Here is a 21722-nt window from a genome sequence, read left to right as displayed (position 1 = left end):
CCAATGTGTTCCTAGTCAATGATAAACGTTGTCTAGTATGTACACGACACCAATACCGACGATACTAACGCGATAAACTTTATTTGAATTAACCTGGAAAATTATCCATTCGAAACGCAACGAGTAAACATAGAATTATTCCCAACATACGAATGCCAAGAACTTATTTTTCTTCTTCTTTAACGTATAGTACCACTGACAAGCTGGCTAATATCAGACTAATATAGTTATAAGCAATAATAAAATAATTACTTACGGTCTCAAGAGGACCTACTCTGGCCCTCAAGGGACCTATTAATCACCATCTACATCTATCAGATTATCTGTTCTTCAGAGACACCAACAATAACTATGAACGACTTGTATAGAAACTGCTATACTAGAAATGGAAGTGTAAGCAATGATTAGACACAGTGTTTTATCAACTCTTCATTCATAATAACTCAAAATTTCAATAACACAAATCAGGATATATTTACTTATTCAATGTCAAAAGTTACACTGGCTTTGACCCTTGCAATTAACAGGTTTATCACACAATGCCCTTGCGAAAATAATTTGATAACGTTACCTATTCGGTTCAGAGTTCAGAGTATTGATAACATAACATATACAATAATTTGTCCAACTTGTTATGCTAATATTATGTTATTTGTGTACAAAATATTTGAGGCGTAACCGGATTTAACTGGAACAAACTGGTTATTTTATGTTTTGTGACTTTTTTATAATTTTGTTTATAGCCCGGAATAGAGATGGCAATTTAGATTATTTTGTGAGGAATTTTACGATACAGTTGTAGAGTCTCGCACCATAATTCCTATACAATGAAATTGAAGTCATTTGTCTATATTTAATTCACACCTTAAGTACAATAAACTACAGCAATATTACTTACTAGCTGACTCGCGCAAGTTCGCTTGCGCCACACAAGAGAGAATGGGTCGAAATTTTCCGCGTTTTTGTAACATTTTTTACTGGTACTCTATCCTGTAGCCTTCATGAGAAATGAGCTATCTAACACTGAAATTATTTTTCAAGTCGGACCAGTACTTCCTGAGATTAGCGCGTTCAAACAAACAATGAAACAAACTATTCAGCTTTAATATTTGTATAGATAGAAGCTATAATACAACTTCCATAAATCTATAGCAAAATTGTATTACAATGTGTTCAATTGAAATCGGTTATCCTCTATACCGCGAGAGTATGATACGAGATTAAACGTTTGGCATTCACAATACAGTTTTATACAATACATATATATTCTACAAGTAGGTGTGTCTACAACTAATAATAAAGCAGCCGATGAGATTCAGTTTCATTCTACATGCTTTTGTTTTTAATTACATACTGACCTTTCATTGATCTGGTTCTATCAAACCAGTCTTCAGTAGAATATTTTATGATCAATTAATAAAAAAATCCGAATGTGCTCTTTTTATTAGTGCTTGTCTTTTAATTCGAATACAACTTTCAACTTTTATTCAAAAATATTTGAGATTAAATGCCATATTATTTTACCGTCCAATATAATGGATTGGTAGCTCCTATCAACTTTTTCATCGAGGATGCGAAAACTCGAAATCCCCTTATTCATAGAAATATATGAAGTTATGAAAGGCTTATAAAGTGTTTTGTTTCTTTCACTCCTTAGCGATATGAAAAAGAGAAAACATAATATAGTAGTTTTTTTAACTAAAATAGGTTTATAGTGTGTTTATGAATAAGAGGGTATGTTATTAGCAATTCTCTCGGCATTACTATGCCATTATCTTAATGCAGACGTAAAGAAAATAAATGCAGGTCTTTCTGCTTTAACAAAAACAACACATATGTTGCATAGATATTAGTCTAACTGTACTAATAACTATGCTAAATAGAAACGTGATGCATTTCATCCATACGCTTATCTCACGTGGGAACCTTGATTTTGCCGGGTTATTTCGGGCCTCACTAACAAACACCAACAGATTTACTGCCCAAACTCTGCCAGTTGTATTTATACATTTATGAAATCAAACTGACGCATTTTTTATTTGAGTAAAAGAAATGAGGTACTATTATGAATATATAAATTTGGCTTTAGATAAAGATGTAGTAGTTTAAGGTCGTCTTTTTATCGAACTGCCGTAAACAATAACAATTATTAATACTAATTTCATTTAGACAAATGGGGCAACGTATTATTGACCATCAAATTATCATTCAAGTAAAATTAATTAATCGAGATGCTCTATATCATAGCTGTTTTAATCTGCATAAAAAAACACATAATTATGTACATAGGTTAACTTGAAATGACGACTTGCATGCTGAAAAGCGAAACCCTTAATTGCACAAAGCCTTGTCCAACACCTGTATGTACAACTATTGGAATTAATTAAACATCATAATAATGTGCGAAGCGATTGCCAACCAGTTGGCATTGACATTGTGTTGGCGCGAATATTTCTTTATCTCTTGCTATTTACGCAAACCATTCATTCAAAATAAGCCTCACGTATTTTTATTGTGCTTTTGGCATTTCCTTCTTTTTGATATTTAAGATCTTTTGTTCTTGAGATTATTGACATTTGGCCAAAGAGAATCTGGAGTGGTTTTCTGAAGTAACGTTTAACTAAAACTGTTTGGGTTTCCATGCCAAAGTTTAGTAATCATTTATGTTCGCTTAACACTGTTATGACTTTCGTCAGAAGCTGAATTGGTAATCCGAATTCCATCTACGAAATTACTGTTTAACGCTTGTTTTCTTACGTACGATAATCCCGGAACAAAGAGGAATTTGCGCAAGCCATGGAACTTAGCAGCTTCAATGGAAGCACTTGCAAAAAGATTGACAATCGGTGATCGCAATATTGATTGATTGGGCTGAGGCCGTGGGTGATTCCAGCTCATTTCTATTAGAACTGCTTCAGATTTTCCTACAAGGTGACGGTCCTTTAACCCGTATTCTTGGTAAATTCTGTTCAAAGTCCATTCCCGCATAGTGCATTAAAAATATAAACCAAACACGTTTGACTGGAACGCATTTGTTATCGCCAGTGTTCCTTCCTTTACTGATATGTGGGTCGTATTCTGTTGTACTATGAGTAATTCAAACATTATTATCTATGTTATTGTAAGGGAATACTTTAATTTGTGATGCAACTAGATCGTTACTTTTAATTTTACCTTAGAAATTGTATACAGGGTGTCCCAAAACTCAACGATAATCCGAGACAGGATGAAAGGCCAAGTCATACCGGCTATAGGAAAAATAAGAAAAAAATTCCATATCACTTAGTTCAGCAATAATAGACACTTTTCAAAAAAGTTGAAATTCCACACCCTTGGTCGCATTTTCAAGTCCTGTAATCACCAATGTTACAATTTCGCTGTGTTTTTTTGAATTTCGTGATCTTAATTAAATATGCTATTAATCGTATAACAAATTAATGCACACAACATTGTTCATTTAATTAAAAAAGTTAAGTTTTAGTGAGTCATCTTTCTCAAAAATATCGTTAGTCAACTTTGACGCTTCATACTGAAAAAAAAATGTACTACACTACCCTTGGCAAGTTATTTCAAAAGTTGGCGCATTTAATCAAGATTTCAAAATAGTATAACACTTGCCACTTTTCTTGCCATTAAAAACGTTATTTTTATTTGAACGAAGAGTATCCCCGCAAATGGATCGGACGCAGTGGTACAATTTTATGGCTTCCTTGTTCTCCCGATCTAAATCTAGTAGATATTTTTTACTGGGAATGCATAAAAGAAAAAGTTTATTCGAAATCAATACAAAATCTATCAGAACTTCGCCAGAAAATTGACACAGCGTCAGAGGAAATAAATGCAAGGAATTTTGATTGACCGGTGCAAAGGTCTTTTGTAAGGCGTTGCAGAGCCTAAATTCATGCTAGAGGAAAACAATTCGGAATTACTTTAGTTTAAGGAGAATAATTAAATAAGATCGATGGTTCGTTCATTGTTTTTTTTTAAATTATTATAACCTATTATGTTTATTACATTAAATATTTGTTATGGACTGACTCAATTACATCTTTACTGACAATAATTGCTTTCCTCTGGCACGAATACAGGCTCTGCAACGACGTACAAAAGATTTTTTCACCAGTCAAGCAAAATTCCTTGCATTTATTTCTTCTGACGCTGTGTCAATTTTCTGGCGAAGTTCTGATAGATTTTGTATTGATTTTGAAAAGACTTATTCTTTTATACATTCCCAGTAAAAAATATCTACTAGATTTAGATCGGTTGAACGAGGATACCATAAAATTGTACCACTGCGTCCGATCCATTTGCGGGGATACTCTTCGTTCAAATAAAAATAACATTTTTAATGGCAAGAAAAGTGGCAAGTGTTATACTATTTTGAAATTTTGATTAAATGCGCCAACTTTTGAAATAACTTGCCAAGGGTAGTGTAGTACATTTTTTTTTCAGTATGAAGCGTCAAAGTTGACTAACGATATTTTTGAGAAAGATGACTCACTAAAACTTAACTTTTTTTATTAAATTAACAATGTTTTGTGCATTAATTTGTTATACGATTAATAGCATATTTAATTAAGATCACGAAATTCAAAAAAACACAGCGAAATTGTAACATTGGTGATCACAGGACTTGAAAATGCGACCGAGGGTGTGGAATTTCAACTTTTTTGAAAAGTGTCTATTATTGCTGAACTAAGTGATATGGAATTTTTTTCTTATTTTTCCTATAGCCGGTATGACTGGGCCTTTCATCCTGTCTCGGATTATCGTTGAGTTTTGGGACACCCTGTATAAGAAGAAGAGTCTTCGATAGCATCTCCCTACTAACCCATCAGACAGTGGGGTGTGATAAAAAGAAAAATCACGTGCTTTGTACAGCAATAAAATATTACATCACGGGTTACCCGATAGTCTGAGCCAAAATGACAGCTCATTATCATGGCAAGCAATCATAGGCAAACACATGTCTTTTTTTGACTGATAGTCAAGAGAGAAACACGTGTACAGCATTATAAAAGTGGTTTAGATATTCTTATCAATTAAAAAAAGCAATATTCGTTAGCGTCATTTCATATAGAGAACAGGAATGTTCGTTTCAATCCTAGATAATATTAACTTTGCTAGTCGCTTCTGTTCTATGGGCAATAAATAAAAAAAATACTAAACAAAGATTGCGGCTTTGGCGAATAGATTATGAGTACGAATAGTGAGTCTAAGTTTTACTGGATTCGTTAAGCTTTTACGTTAACCCTCTAAAATATGACGAAGGTAAAGATATAGCTGTGTGATCAAGCATAATATCTTTGTGATCGAATAAGCCGAACTGGACAATGTCTGCGAGTTCGCTAGTTCCTTATTTTAAACTAGACATTATAAATGAAACGTCACACAATACATAATAACACGTAATCGAACTGTTACACATTAAACGTTTATAGAATTGGCAATGATACAAGGCACGTTGCTATGTGAAATGAAAACATTAGACAGTGTGAACTCACTTCTATTCACACGTCACTTTTTGGACAAAATCATTGAAAAGATGTCAGAATTGAGGCGCCTTTTGGATACTATTGACGACAGAGAATTTATGCCAGAAAATTAAAAACAAATACATATTTTTAAGTAAAAATTGGTCGTGGGTTTTGACGTTAGATAAAACGTTTACTATGTGTATGTATTGTGCATACAAATGGTAAGGGCCATATCTACAAATCAGAGAATGATTTGAGTTTATCAATTATATAACAAAATGCTATTTAACTAAGAGAATAGTGGTGCTAATGATTACTAACAAGCATATATAGAGTTATGTCATCTTGTTAAAACGATGGAAAATTGTTCAAAAATAGATTTTAGCACTCAAGTGCTAATAAATTCCATAGGCATATTATGTATGGAGAAAACCACAGTGGAATTCACTTAATACTATAAAAATACAACATCATAATGCTTTTCATTTCTTGTCTAGCCGAAAACAGTTCAACGATTCATTATACGTATCGTATGAAGGACGGATTCTAAAAGTGATATAATTATAGGTTTGCCAAACCTACTAATGTATAAATAGTATGTTGCGCCACGTGGCTAAAGCGGCCCTACACACGTTTTATTTTGGTTGTGCTACAAACAGTTGCAGTGAGAATGAAAGCATATTAACATCAAATCTTGAGATAGTCCATCTAGAGCACCCGTTTGAATAGTACTTAGCCTAGTCCACGAAAAGAACCTGTCAAATATAGGTGAGTAAGGCTAGGCGCTATTCATACGTGTGCTCTAGATGGACTACCTCAACATTTTTAACCATTTTTCTGGTACCAACTTACTTCTTGACGAACCGTAATCAATACTAAATAGTGTTGCATTTCAATTTTTCTCTTTATGTACTTCCAAGTTGTTATTTCTGAAATTAATCTTTATCAATGCAAGAAATTGTTTTTCATTTATCTTTATGTAAAGAACTGTAGACTGCAAAATATGATATAGGTACATTTGTGGCCAGACGAAAGGAGAGTAGCAAGATGTAGCGCGCAAGGAACGATATGGTATAGGTACAATTGTATCGTGTTGAAGGGAGAGCAAGATGTACTCGTATCTTCAATTTAAAACAACAGTATTTAAGAAGCGTTCATTGACCAGTGAGAAGTACAATAATTGAGTACAAAATTGGCGAAACACTCATAATATATTCGGTTCTAACTTTGTACTTACGCGGTATATATTTGAGGAAAAAGGTCAATTCGGTTAACACCTATACATGGCCATCAAAACGGCGGACACCAACAAAATGAGTAATCATTTGTACAAATTTTACGTCATATCTGTCTATAAATATTTACAACTCATTTCAATCGAAGGATAACAATTTTGGAAATCTTCAAATTGTTTTTTCTATAACTATGTTCTTAACTAATTACAAATTTATAAAGATTTCGGAAGCTATAAGAGTACAAGAAGAGGCAGTAAAAAGTGAATATTCTACTAATCCTACTAATACCATAAATGTAAAAGTTTGTACGGATGGATGTGTGTATGTGACTATGTGTAACTCTTTCACGAAATAACTACTGGACGAATTTTGACCAAAATTTGTTTCAGTATAGCTTATAACCTGGATAACATATAGAATATAACACATAGAATACTTTTTATCTTGAGAAATGTTTACACGCAGACGAAGTCGCCGACAGAAGCTAGTTTGTAATAATGTCATGAAGAAGACAATAGACCTAGATTAAATCACAAATTTCTCCTACACAGTAATTATATTGGCAATAAACAGTTATATCGTCAAACGCCAATTTACCAGCAATCATCATAAAATCATTTGGCTCGAGTATACTGGCGCCGCCATTTAATTTAGTCCAAATTAAACGGTGAACAAACGATCCTTGGAGGCTGAACTAACAAGCCGTTGAAATCCTTTTGTTTTCAAAGATTAATGGATATGAAGACGTATTGCCTTATATTATACTGATATATTGAGATTTTATGACGTCAATGACGCCTATACGAGGCATTAAATCAAGTCTCTGGACATATTACCTAATTAACTATGAAAGAGTATCTATTTCAGATGATATTTATTGCCCTTTACTTCTGTAGAATATTTAATTCTAGAAGGTGTTGGAAGATATTTCTATGCCTCTAGCACTACTTAAGAATGGTGGATGTAAAATTGCCACCCGCCTGACTATAAAACTTTTAGAATCAACAGTATAAAGTACCGAGCGATCTTAGCACGATCTTAGCAGTAGTAACCGATTTTGACTGATCTTAGCATATCATCCGACGCTATACATAATTGCGTAAACCTCTAGCAAGTAAGAGTGTAATTCAAAGTAATAACTTCCAGAAGGTCCACTATTATATCTAGAGTCTTCTTATATACCTATTGAAGTAAATAACAGGGATTACATACTTATAATCTGATCAAGTAAAACTAGACGACCACAACCTTGTTCAGTTCTTGACCTTGCAAAGGTACTACCGATTACGTAGCGATGTAAATCTATTACGTTAGTTATACAATAATTATGTAACAAGATCAACAAGGTATTTGGTGGAAAAACTGTAGCAGCTGTCGTGACGTGAACTGTAAAGTCGAACAAGGTTTTCCTTGGTAGAGGTTACTTGATAGAAATGAGAGATTCCGAAAGACAGCAGTAGTCTAATCGAATAGGTAGAAATCGATAGAAATTGAATTTTACGACTGTATCATGTGTAAACTATAAAATGGGATCTTCTTCTTATCGTATGGTTAGTGGTCAACCTAGTGTCAAAGCTGTTCAAGCCGCCCGAAAGGCCTTTGCAATGGCTTAGCGACTGTTATCTTAGTAAACAACAACCGGGACCGACTTTTTACGTGCCCTCCGAAGCACGGAGACGCCCGTTCAAATACCACTATGCGGTCACCCATCTATAGAATGAACGCGCCAACGGTTGCTTGACCCACAGATCGTTTACAAACCGGTGAGCGCAACTGGCTATGGGCGATAAAGGTTTCAGAAGAGGACTTCATGTAGAGAAACCACGAAAACAGTAGCTACAACTTCTACACGTTTTAGCACTTTTATGCCGTCATTTGATACGGTTAGCTCTTTGTTTAGTATTGCCTAACAGCCTATTTCCACGATCCAGCTCCCATTAGCGAATGACGCACACAATTTCACAAATTAATGACAAAACGATGTGATCTTTTACCGTAATTTTGAAAACGAGAGCTATAAAAACGTGACCTTCACGGCTTCCTACAATTACCTGCTATTTGCGTATCGAGTTCGTTACGTGTAACTGAATGCAATTGATCGATAAACAAGTCCATTTTAAACCGCGTACATATGTATAACTAGCTGATCCGCGCAACTTCGCTTGCGTCACATAAGAGAGAATGGGTTAAAATTTTCCCCGTTTTTGGAACATTTTTCATCGCTACTCCGCTCTTAATGGTCGTAGCGTGATGATACATAGCCTATAGCCTACCTCAATAAATAGGCTATCCAATAGTAAAATAATTTTTCAATTCGCACCAGTAGTTCCTGAGATTAGCGCGTTCTAACAAACAAACAAACTCTTCAGCTTTATAATATTAGTATAGATAAGCGTTTGCGCACGAGTTACGAATAACACCTGGAATGCATTAGATGATCTACAATCTTAGAAACGGATACGTTATTTATATTTTTACTGCCTCACATTTCACTCTCTGGATGTTGATTTGACTTTTGCCAGACCAGGTTTCCTAGTGGGTAGGCAGATAAACAATGTGGAAAATGCAACAACATTTAAATATTTTCCCAAACTATCATCTCATTTTATTAACGGCCGATTCTAATATGATTTCCATTGGTAGATTTACTTATTTTCAGTTCAATTCTAACACATTTCGTCCTGCGGACGCTTTGTCAAAATTCAACCGAAGTTAAGCAAGTCTAACCATGGTAAGCAGATTAATATCGACCGTTTAGAGCTCCTATTTATTTACCTAATTATCAAGCAGAGTAGACAAAAATGGGTAAAAGGAATGAACTGTCCTCGAAAAACTTTCCTGAAACATATAAAACCTGTACCTAGGTATTTTTCCAATACAATGACTTTGCTAAAAGGGTCGATTTACGTGTTAATAAATTAAAATTCAACAAGTCCAAATGTCAACACATATTAGAATTAATTGGCAACATTCACGTTGATTTAGCAAGTATAATTAACGAAATTTTAGTAAAATTTAAATATCTGACATCATTACATATTTCTCTCAAGGTTCAAGAAAGATTTATTATGTGGACATTTCACATTCGGTATGTCTGGAAGGGCTTAGAGAATGACAGAGTTTGTATATTTTTGTATCAACTGGTAACAAAGCAACACAAAAATTTTCGTTGCATCTAATATCTACTCGGAATCAAATTTATCAGGCTATTTGAAAGCCTTTGTGGTTCGTATGATGTCGTTTTATTGTCATTCAACGCTGAATTTAAAATCCCCAAAAGTATGTATAGACTGGTAGAATTTTAGGAACCCATTTTATGAGGTGGGCGCGGCAAAGTTTGCAAAATTCACTGATATTGTTCTACTAACGATAAGTGCTATTATGCATTGAATAAAATACTACCGTAACTTACTTGGTAGTCGGATAAAAGAGTCATTCAAGCACAATTCCAAGAAAAAAAAACAAACGAGAAACGCAAACTTTGCTGCCAGACGCGATTGTTTTGAGAAAGTTTCGCATTACAGCAAAGGTAACCGCGTCATCACACACGAATAGAATATCTCACTTATATGATGATCCATGTAATTGCTATTTCTATCTATGACCTTCAGATATGTGAAAAACAGCCGGTTTGACGTAAAGGCACGCCTCCCATTTTATTATTGAAATCCCAAAGGATTTGCGTCATGCGATCTCTTCATAGCCTTGGACTTCGGCTTCAATAATGTTTTCATCTAGATAGCAGTCTGTATGGTGCTCGTTTTAGTTTGTTTTTCTCTCACGGTATATTTATAACTGTAGGAAATCTTTTACAGATCCCTTTCTGCTGCTTTCCTGCAGTAAGGAGAGTAATTTGTTTTCCTATAGGCATTAATCCCTGAAAAGGCATCCCTGCCTACATGAAATTCCAAAATAAGCGTCTATCCACTTCATAATTTTTATAACTCGCTAAATGTACGAGCATGTTACTACGTATTTTTAATTACATTACGACATAAACAAAGTGTTTACGAAGGCAGTAACGATTTTCGTGTAACATAAAATCGTACACATAAAAAATCTTGCACAAATTTACGTAATATCAGCAATAAAACTACGTGCTGGTAATAAAAGGCGAGTAAATCTGATAAGAATAAAATTTCACACTCATTGTACTTTCCATAGAGCACTTTAAAGGATAAAAATAAAATAATCCGGCGTGGTAAATCAAAATTATAGTAAAGCAAATCGTTTTAGCAGTAATAAAATCATGTGATTTTCCTCACGTGCAAAGAAAAGCGTGTTTTTTTTTCTAAAATTATAGGTATTACGAAAACCCGGAAGGTTTTTCTTGTAAACAAATAAATTTCGTACCAATGTCATTTATTCTTAAGACTATTTGAGTATATTAACGTCGGTCATTGACAATGAATGGTGATGAAAATGTTTGTTGAAAACGTTTTGTAGATTGTTTTGTAATTTTTCTGTTGATTCAGAAAAAGTAAGTATATAAATTAACATGCAGTACAAAAGCAGGTAGTTAATTTAAAATATGATTAATTTACTCAATGCTTCAATGTCAAGAGATACTCCTATACATAGTACGTTTCAGGAATAACCGACAAAGTATGAGAACGACATAAATAATAAATCATATAAATAATTGAAGATGACAATCCTGTCATCTTAGTGAATGAGGAAAGAAAAGTCTGAAAGGATTGTACCAAGTGGCGTTCTTTGGTATCTGCCTGCCCTTATGGCAAATGTGCGTAAATTTTATGTATGTATTTGAAATTGAAGATCATATTTTAGTCATTCTTATTTACATTCCACCATATTTGTCAAAGTCATTGAACATTTGAGAAAAGGTTCGGAATGTGTTCATCACGTTTCGTTTATTTGTGAGGAATAACTTAACATAACAATAATAGCTCGCTGAAATACGTAAATTATTGCAATTTGTCACTGACACACGGTCCAAGTCACGCTTGATGCATTTAAAGTTTGTATTTTTTATTTAATCTTAATCCGTAATGTACCGTGAAGATCATGCTTTATTTTTAAACCTTCGAGAGTAAGAAAACTTTTCAATAAGTGCGGCTGATATTCTATGCATTCATATCCTGGTTCTAATTATTTTGATTACTAATTGGTACATGTATAAAATGCATTATGCTTTTTAATTCACGTGACCTTAACCGAAGGTTATCTCTAAAAGGTTATAAAAAAACTAGTCTACATTTCGTACCTACAACCAAAACTGAAAAGTTTCAGTACCTATTCGCGTTTACTTACTAAAAAGACACAACAACTTGTAAATTCTAGATAGGTTTACTTAAGAAAAGTCTATTTAAAAATCATAAAAATTTCGTATTTTGAATTTTCGTTTATTATCAAGATTATGTCTCAAATTAAGAGTATTTTCATGTTTTCATCAAAATATTAGGCACACAAAATACTAAAACCTAAAGCACATCACGTAGACTAATTTAGCATAATTTCCTTATACAAAACGATGTTACATCTATAACAAGCCGCAGTCTAAATATATTCCCACATGTTCACATCGATCACTGTACCGATTCGCTCTGAATACATAATAAGACATCAAAACAAGGCAAATAGAATATAAAAATATTCATAGAATTTAAAGTCTAGACTAAACTGGGCATGTGTTATGTATTGCAAACGATTACACTAATAAATCCTACTAATATTATATTATAAATGCGAAAGTAGTGAGTATGTATGTTTGTTACTCTTTCACGCAAATACTACTGATCTGATTACGATGAAATTTGGAATGTAGGTAGCTGAAGACCCGGAATAACACATAGGCTACTTTTCCAGAGTCCCGTATCTCGGAGTTTCCGAGGGATCGGGATTTAAACGGGAAGGGTTTCCACGCGGACGAATTCGCGGGCGGGCTCTAGTAATCCATAGTGACGAAATATCTTCCTCTTTACCTAGTTACGACTAGGTATAAGATATCTATGAGTTACATTATGTTATAGTCCGACAACTTAGTAGAATACCTTTGAATGCACGATTGTCTGATGTCTGTTTGACTATAACACTTTTTTTTCTCCCTGACTGTCCTATTGTTTGGGAAGGGTCTCCTCCCGAACGAACGGCCTTGAGTCCATCACGGTAAACAAGTGCGGCTTGGGGACTGTGGATGCTATGAAGAAACTTGTTAAACATTTTAGCAACAACTTGCTAACAATTATGCTAAGAAAAATATGGAAGTAAAAGTTTCTTTCGAGGTGTAGACAAAAAGAGGACTAGACAAACCACGATTATTTTCGATACAAAGATATACATATACATTATTATTCCACACGACCGAAGCGATGGCAAAATTTATTAACAGGCGCCTCTAAATCTTATTTATTTTCACATTAGTAATACGGAATAGACAATGTCAACATTGACTTTGACATCAAGGACGTTAGATATTTTGCTGCTTTATTTATGCGAATGTCATTTCTTAAATTAAAAAAAACCTCGGAAATTGGCGTCAGCCTGGGGCCCTTCTTTCAACCTTAGATCTTTAAGGGACAATGTGAAATACTAGAATCTATATTCAATACCTTTTTTTGTCTGACAATGATTTCTATATACTGTACGGTATCGGGAAGGAAGGAAGCACAGATATGTACATAAAACCAGAACTTAACACTAAAACACTTCAATATAATTTACTACTAAAGTACTAGTGGCAAATGAAAATAAATGTGGAATAAACATCCAGTGACGTACAACTCATTTAAAATTTGTTACCGACCGAATATTTACATATGTGTCACACATTAATAGAGCGACCAATATAAGCTGTTGGCGAAGTCATTCGGTCAGGGCAATAAGACAATACGTTTTAACTACGACAATAGATTTGATAGTCAATAAAACTCCTTCCTGGTGATGACGTCATCGAATAAATATGTTTTTGGTAATGCTTAATGGCTATTGTGATATGAAATTGGGCGATTTTCGAGTTTGTGTTTCGTATACACATAGTAGTGCGAGGTAAACAATCTTCAGCTGGGGTTAACTTGAGGTGCACTTAACAACTTATCATTTATTAGTAATTACTTAGTTATATTAAGTGTTATAGATGACAATGGTTATTATAATCGACATCCTCGATCTTATGTAACCGGACAATAAAATAGACTGACATTGAAATCGAGAATAGTAAGGAAATAAATTCTCAGCTTTTATGAAAAGAATTACTCAAGTTAGATGTCTTTTGCTGTCGTTTTAATAGAGTATTAATTAATAGTGTATTATATTACGACTTTGTTTTTGTTACTCGATACAAGAATGTAGTCTTGCTTATTTTACTAAACAATTGATAGTTATGGAATGAAAGACTATTGTGTCTACAATTTTATAGATGGAATGTAAGTGCAAAACCTTTAAAGGGTCTTATGTACACTCAAAGAAGTGAACTTGAATCTATGTACATATTCATAAGTGTCAAATCTGAATTTAAAATGTGTGATACCTAATGGTAATATACCTAGACTAATTACATTATTACTAAATACTAGGTGTACTTGAATTTTGTCGCTTACTTCTTCCTAGTTACTTGCCTAATAAATATTGTCAAGTTTGCGAATCAAGGGACGAGAAAGGAAAAAATAATCATGAAATACTTGAAATTACTATTTTTATTAAGCATAAATAATGAATTACTGTGTTAATACAACTGAAATCGAGTAAAATAGATTCTTGTATATAACAAAAGCGCAAGGATATTCCGCAATCGTACGTTTTTATTAAGACGGATTTAATATTAATAATTCTTACATAAAAATATAATAAATTCGTTCCGGACTTTGCTCTCACGTGATTTCACGTGAATCTGTTTCTATTTTCACGCGAGTTCTCAAGGCAAGGCTATCCCAAACATTATGTGTGACAAACATCAGCTACGTCACTTTTATAGGCATTCGTAATATTCGTAGATCCAATAAAAACGTTGTGTAGAAAAGTTTTTATAAAGTGCTGTACGTACGTATACGCTATTGAAACATAGATGCTTGGATTCTTCTTAGCACAGAAAATTGCTTCAAAACTAACGCATTTTTAATAGGTTTTCCACAATAAATTAGTCTTATGCTAATGAGATTCAGATCAGGAAGTATACAGACCAGTTTTATCAAAAGTATTTTATCTGGCATCAAATTTATGAAGTTTTAATTAGTTAAACACTTAATTGGAACTCATAGCATAACTACCATGGCTCTGGGCCAGAGGGTTCTATCCTAACATTCTATTTTCTATTGCTCCTACCCAAGTAATCCTTGAAGGGTATTCTTCAAATTAGCTATAAGTCCTTATGTTTGAATTAACGCAACTGATAAACATTAAACATTCTACCATCAGAGTTTTAACATAAACCGCCACAATAAAACACTTATACAATAAAATAATGTTGTAATTCTAATAAGAGGAGTAATAAAACGTGTTACTAAACACGTGCCCTTGGGCAGTGTGGATACGTCAACAATACGTAACATAATGTATACAACTATGTTTACTAAAACTTATTAGGTATGTGCATATTAAAGTTTCATTTATTCACTTGGATAGATAAGTTGAGGGGTGTGTGTAAGTTAATACAATTTAAGTTTGGTTTCGTTACAATATGATGTGGACATTTTCCATCTCTTTAAGTATTTGATATACCGAATATTGGTATCCAGTTGTATTAAACAAGGCTGGTATAGCAGACATTAGTCAGAAATTGATCCTCCAAAGAGACAGGCTATTCATTGTCATGCGATTATAAAGGTAAATACCTACCATAATTTCAAAGGTTTTATAAAGAGTGACCTCAGAACAGCATTACTATATGTCATGAGTAAAAAATATGAATATTAATCCTAAAAAAGATTTAAATAGAGCTAAAATTATTCATTTTCATACTAAAAGCACTAAAATATAATGCATATTATATACTTCTTAGCAATAAAATATGCAATATACATGAAAAGAACATATTAACAAAGTAAATACATAATACTAATGGCTCTCAACTAGACATATGTATGTTTATTATGATCATAGGTTTTCCTCCACAAGCATTGTATGATCATAGTTATTTTTATAAACTGTACAAGCTGTAACATTATTCAAATAAGTAATAAGTTATTTCAATTACATACTGTGCTAAGAGAGATAATATTGTGAGTTTCATAATAGATACTTAATATAAATAAACACTGAAACTGAAAATACTGTAATATTTTTAAAATGCAATCTGATTTATGAAGACTAGATGGACTTATAAATGATGTTGAATAGGTATTTATTTCAAACTCAGGTGAAATGAAGGACATGGTAGATGGAACAATAGCAAATGTGTAAATCCTAACAGATTACTTCTAACGCTAACTTATAGTTATATATAGAGGTAAAACTGGCTAAGAATCTGTTTAGATAAGTGATGTGAATTAACAAGACTCTTAGAATGTCAATAAGCAATTGGAACAACCTGTTGAATTTAAATATCGTATATATAATCTACGTAAGAATATAGTAATTCCAATCAGAACTCAATATTTACAACTTACCGTGAAAACATAACCTCAAAATATAGTACTCAATTTTGCTCGTTACGGAATAACAAAGGACTTGCAGTAAATATGAGAAATTAAACCGTTGGAATAAACTTAATAGATACTCTTTTTAAAAGAATTATGCTCAAATGCAGCCAAATCCACTACAAATCAGATCTTTATGACTCACCTTCAACCTCGCCTTTTCCTTCGTGTTTAGACATTTTCTTACACTAAAACGAATTAAACTTGCACTAAAAATCACCGGAAAGGTCAATTTCAGCTTAGTACAAAATATATTTCAGTAAATTCACCCCAAAACAATTTTTATCAGCTGTTTCAGTAAACTTGTCAAATAACAAACTTGACATTTTAATCGTGATGTTGGCAATATGTATTGAAGTAATGTTTCGTGTTTTCATTTTAATTATTTTTTATAAATCGTTTAGAATATTTAGCAAATCACATTTTGATTACTTAAGTAGGATTTAGGTATGTATCTTTTACTGTCCATTTATTCATAAAATTTATAATAAAACACAATACACGTTTAGTTAATGCAATGTACTCGAGTTATCAAAATGTCCGCGCGTGGGTGTACACTTGCTGTAGTGTCATTTGATTTTGATTAACCATTATTTACCTTGAAGAAATTAGAATCTTTACGTTTTATTTGAAATTTTGAACACTTTTTAGCGGGTAATTTTAATATAAACTTTAAGATGTTAATTGCCGCTTTTTTAGCAAACTAAAGTTTCTCTTCTCTATTTCAGATGGTGTTAAGAATGTGGAGTCATTAAAACACATCAAGAAAGTATTTTTCGTAAAACTTATACAATTAAATAAATCACGATGTCGAACGCGGTTGTGGAGAACGGCGTTAACGAGGATCGGTAAGAAACTTTTAAACTCATTTTATAAACTCTTATACACTTCTATATTAAAAGAAGCCTGACTGCGTAAAGTCTAGTAATACAACGCTTATCTTTGCGAAAAATCAAATCAAATACCTACTTACTTTCTATTTTCTTTTACCTATAGGTACTTTTTAACAGAATTTCCTTTCCTGTTTATAGTTCAATATTTTTACCTGCCTATGGTGCTGCAAAAGAAGGGTAATACATACTAATAACTATAACTGTTTATTAGTACATGTGTAGAAAAGCTAGATTTTTTTAGATTTACGTTCAATAATTTTAACTTTAGACACATAGGTTTTAGTTGTATTTTAGAAGTAGAGCTTTAGAAACATAATTTAATATTCTACTCCACAGCATTTTTTTTAATTTCTTTCATATTTGTAAAATGTAAATATTGATATATGTTATATCATACCTACCTGTAAATAATTTGACCATACACTTGTTCACCAATTCCTAAAAATTCAGTGTATGTTTAATCCACATCGGTGTTATGTTAAATACACAGCTCTATATTTTTTTATGATCATTCTGTTAGTTGTATACTACATTAGTTAAATATTTATTTTTCATAATTTTATTTCTTTTTCCAGAGCCACCACCTACTACTTTCCTAAGAGTGGTTCAAGTGCAACATTCAGACAGAGAGTCAGTTTATTTGTCTCTATATATTGGAAGGCTCTTCTTGTAGTACTCACTCCGCTGATACTACTGCCTATACCTATTCTTAATCATGGACCGGTAAGTATTTAAAATTTAATACTATAATATTATTATAGTAGATAATCTTAGCATCTAACTCTTACTAGGTAGTGTTCCGTACCAAAAGGGTAGAAGCAGAGCCTATTCTTAAGATTTTGCTGCCTGTCTATCTGTCACCAGACTGAATGTCGAGAAACATTTTAATTTTTTTATTATTATAAGCCTCTGTCTTACCACTGCTTGCCAAAGGCCTCTCCCATAGTTTTCCACTGTAGCCTATCTCTGGTGGTCTGTTCTCTTAATGCTTGAGTCTAAATAGGTGTATAAAACCGTTGTAGAATTGCAATGTTGATGAAGATTCTTGCAAAAATAACTACAAATACTTACAGAATTCTGAAGAAGATTAGATCTCAGCTATTAAAGATTACAAGAAAGGTATTAATTTTATTTCTTTTCATTTTTCAGGCCTACAGATGTATGTACGTAGTATTAATAATGGCAGTATACTGGGTGTTGGAGTTGCTTCCATTACCAGTCACATCTATGCTGCCAATCGTATTGTTCCCTACTATGGGTATTTTGGACTCCGACAAGACCTGTGCAGCTTACATGAAGGAGACTAACATGATGTTCATGGGTGGCTTGATGATAGCTGCTGGGGTTCAGCATTCGAAGCTGCCGAAGAGAGTTGCTTTGTGGACTGTGCAAGTTGTTGGATGTTCTCATAGGAGGTAATTATAAGTTTTATTTACTTGATTTTAGAAATGTTTGTGCAATAAAAATATCGCCTGAAGAGTTGACCGATTCGAACTTTTTTTCCTTATTTCAATTGCTTAGTGTTGTTGTTGTTGTTTTATTCTGGATCGGGTCCCGCTCTAACGTATCTCTCTATATCTCTGTGCTAACTTTTATTTAAAATCAATTTAGTAGTCCATATACGAAAGCGTATTATTTAAGCACAGTCAAGCAGTCATAATTTATTAAAACTACATAATCGAGAAGTCTAATGTAATATTATTATTCTTTTCAGACTGAATTTCGGCCTGACATTTGTAACTATGTTTATATCTATGTGGGTGTCCAACGCGGCTGCTACTACCATGATGGTGCCCATTGTTGAGGCTATTCTAGAAGTGCTTGAACAGGTATGTTAAATTGACATATGCAATGCATTGCGTTTTTACGCAATACGTATACGGGCGTATACGTGTACGCATTGCGTGATTAAAACGTATTCAAAATAGAATGAGTGTCATCACTTGTTAATGATACGTAGTATCAGTAATCAAAGGAATATTGAACATAAATATTATTATATTGTAAGTTAATATGGTTTTGTCAATGCAAATATCATATAATAATAATTACTATAGCCTTCAGATTTCATACTTCTTTTTATATATAATTGTTATAGAAAGTTATATTAATTAAAGTTTTTATATTGCAGCAAGGCCTTGGAGACGTGTTCTTGAACAGGAAGAAAAACACACAAGAAAATGGCAAGGACACCAAAGCTGTGGCTAAAAATGTAGAGGAAGAGTGAGTAGACATTATCTACTGTAGCTAACTTTCCTCCCTTAATTCAACTTTAATATAGGTAAAGAAAGATCTACCAAATGTGGACAGCGAAAATGAAAAAATAGAATAAAATAAAGCTGTCTTTAAGAATTGGTTCATATTTTTTAACTGAGGATTCGTATCCACGGCTATTTATCGTTTCTAGCAATGTTTTTGCACTGGCGTTGCCGCGTTGATAAGTCAAAGCTCATATCAGTGAATACATGTTTTATATAGCTATTTGCTTTTACGATACGCTCCTCCTTGCACAGAAAGTCGTGGTGCAAAGAATTTATTTATGACGTACATATTTCTTCTAAATTAAATGTAAACTGTTTATGTTGCAGGGCCCCGATGCCTAGCGACATCACGATCTGCTACTACCTGAGTATCGCGTACGCGTCCACGCTGGGCGGCTGCGGCACGCTGGTGGGCACGGCCACCAACTCCGCCTTCAAGGGGATATTCGACGCGTGAGTTACACTAATTTAGTAATATAAAAGTAACAGAACAAATTATTATTGGTTTATATTCCTATTTACTTTGCTGTTGTATTTATGAAAAGGCTACAGCAAGTTATTTTTACGATATCTAAAGACAACCAAAGCATTAAACGGCTCAAGTACAGATACTTTAAATGTTTGTATCTTACAAGTGACGTAGGAAAGAAGCGTGAGTAACGGAGACTCTATTATTAGAACATTCTTTACTTTCTTCACCCGTACTCCGATATCGTCTCTTGTATTCTTTTTTGCTTTTTACAAAGCCTGTTGATTTAACCAGTCACACATAAAAACACTATGTTATTATGTCTTATAACCGCATTCAATATGCAGTGCCTCTTTTTCTATAAGATAAAGCTAAATTATTCTTGTTTGTTGCAGTGAGTTCCCCGAGTACGCGAGTTCGGTGAACTTCTTCTGGTTCATGGCGTACAGCACCCCGCCCATGCTCATCATGCAGTTCCTCGTGTGGGTCGCGCTGCAGGTCACCTTCATGGGCATGTTCAGGTATATTCCCCTTTAATAATACCTAGCTTAATCGTATATGGGAAAGTCATTAAAACCTGACTGCCACGACTAGTATCATTTGCAATAACTATGTAAATAATATGAGCTAATTAATATTGGCTTGGTAGAGCACGAGATAGATTGCGTAAGCTTGGATTATTTTGAGTATTCTTTTGCCTAAAATATAGTTTCAAGATTGATTGAAAGTGGCAGGTCAATTGTTGAAACCACTCTGCTGTGTTTTATATAATCGTGGTGGGTTCGATTACCACGCGATAAAATAAATATTTATGTTCCTTGTCTCGTTGTGCCTACTTTGTATGAGTGTGTTTGGTCAGAATATCTGCGAAATAAGTCTTACCCGAGGAATGTATACTTCAAATAAATATTTGTCTTCTAAAAGTGACCTCCGCGATGCGAAGAATAACCTATTACCGTTAAAAATGTCCCAGCATTAGAATACATTATGTATAAAATACACTGTAATTTAAATTGCAAAACAATTACATTATAATTTATTACTAAACTGCTCACGTTAAACATACATAGGTTACAAATAAATATAAATATTTATATAAAAGACTTTGCCCTCTATAGGTTATCGTTGACGCCATAGATTTGTATTAGAAAGTAAACTTATTTACACTAAAGACTATAATATTATTTACGTAAAGAAATTAATCGTTTGACTTGTAGATTAGTAGTGATAACTTAAGTTTACGGCCTGGTTTTATGATTAGCTGATAATGATATGTAAAGGATGGTTATAGATAGATTATTTGTAGTAAGCGACTAGATAACTAAGTAATTTTAAAATTTCTTATCGTCATTTTTATCAATAAACCTTACTCTAATTGGTTATTAAACTTCCTAGTTCGTTAATAACCAATGTGGCGTTTTACAGAAGAATCCTCAAACATATAGATCTTGAATACAAATCAATTAAGTATGTAAGATTTCTCTGTAGACCAAGGAAAAAGTATTTTTCAATGGAAATCCAATATAATACGGTATATTTGAAGATGGTGATCTGGTCGGTCGGTCAGTCGGTCTGAACGGTTTTCATTTTTATCAGTAAGTGTAAATAAAACGACTTACTTTGAATATAATTTATTGCAGGCCCAATAGCGAAGCCGCCAAGAGAGTGAACCAGGCGTCATCAGGCTCTCAAACTACCATGAAAGTTATCAAGGAACAGTACAGGAACTTGGGACCCATCACATTCCATGAAAAGGTAAACAGCAAATGAAAATTTACTTAAAAGTTAAAACTC

At 33.3% G+C, this 21722-nt stretch overlaps 2 protein-coding genes across 4 annotated transcripts in view; one reads left to right on the top strand and one right to left on the bottom strand.

Moving 5' to 3' along the window:
• The window catches only part of PIG-S (phosphatidylinositol glycan anchor biosynthesis class S), a 65463-nt gene extending 48840 nt beyond the window's left edge, over positions 1-16623 (bottom strand). The window contains exon 1 of the mRNA XM_076128141.1: positions 16451-16623. Within this exon, the coding sequence (XP_075984256.1) occupies positions 16451-16484 (34 nt within the window). The 5' untranslated portion in view covers positions 16485-16623. The remainder of the gene's footprint in view (positions 1-16450) is intronic.
• The window catches only part of Indy (tricarboxylate transporter protein I'm not dead yet), a 43151-nt gene that overhangs the window by 14546 nt on the left and 6883 nt on the right, over positions 1-21722 (top strand). Inside the window, exons 1-10 of one of the 3 annotated variants that reach the window (XM_076128139.1) lie at positions 16844-16959; positions 17034-17153; positions 17337-17375; positions 17774-17921; positions 18348-18613; positions 18913-19027; positions 19330-19421; positions 19787-19912; positions 20324-20449; positions 21569-21683. In XM_076128139.1, the coding sequence (XP_075984254.1) occupies positions 17113-17153; positions 17337-17375; positions 17774-17921; positions 18348-18613; positions 18913-19027; positions 19330-19421; positions 19787-19912; positions 20324-20449; positions 21569-21683 (1068 nt within the window). In that variant the 5' untranslated portion in view covers positions 16844-16959; positions 17034-17112. Of the gene's footprint in view, positions 1-16843; positions 16960-17033; positions 17154-17336; positions 17376-17773; positions 17922-18347; positions 18614-18912; positions 19028-19329; positions 19422-19786; positions 19913-20323; positions 20450-21568; positions 21684-21722 lie in introns of those variants that run through there. The other 2 variants (XM_076128138.1, XM_076128140.1) reach the window with 2 other exon arrangements.

The sequence above is a fragment of the Anticarsia gemmatalis genome, chromosome 20 (genome assembly GCF_050436995.1).
Source record: "Anticarsia gemmatalis isolate Benzon Research Colony breed Stoneville strain chromosome 20, ilAntGemm2 primary, whole genome shotgun sequence".
In the NCBI taxonomy this organism is placed as follows: Eukaryota; Metazoa; Arthropoda; class Insecta; order Lepidoptera; family Erebidae; genus Anticarsia; species Anticarsia gemmatalis.
This window is presented reverse-complemented; position numbering and strand designations above follow the sequence as displayed.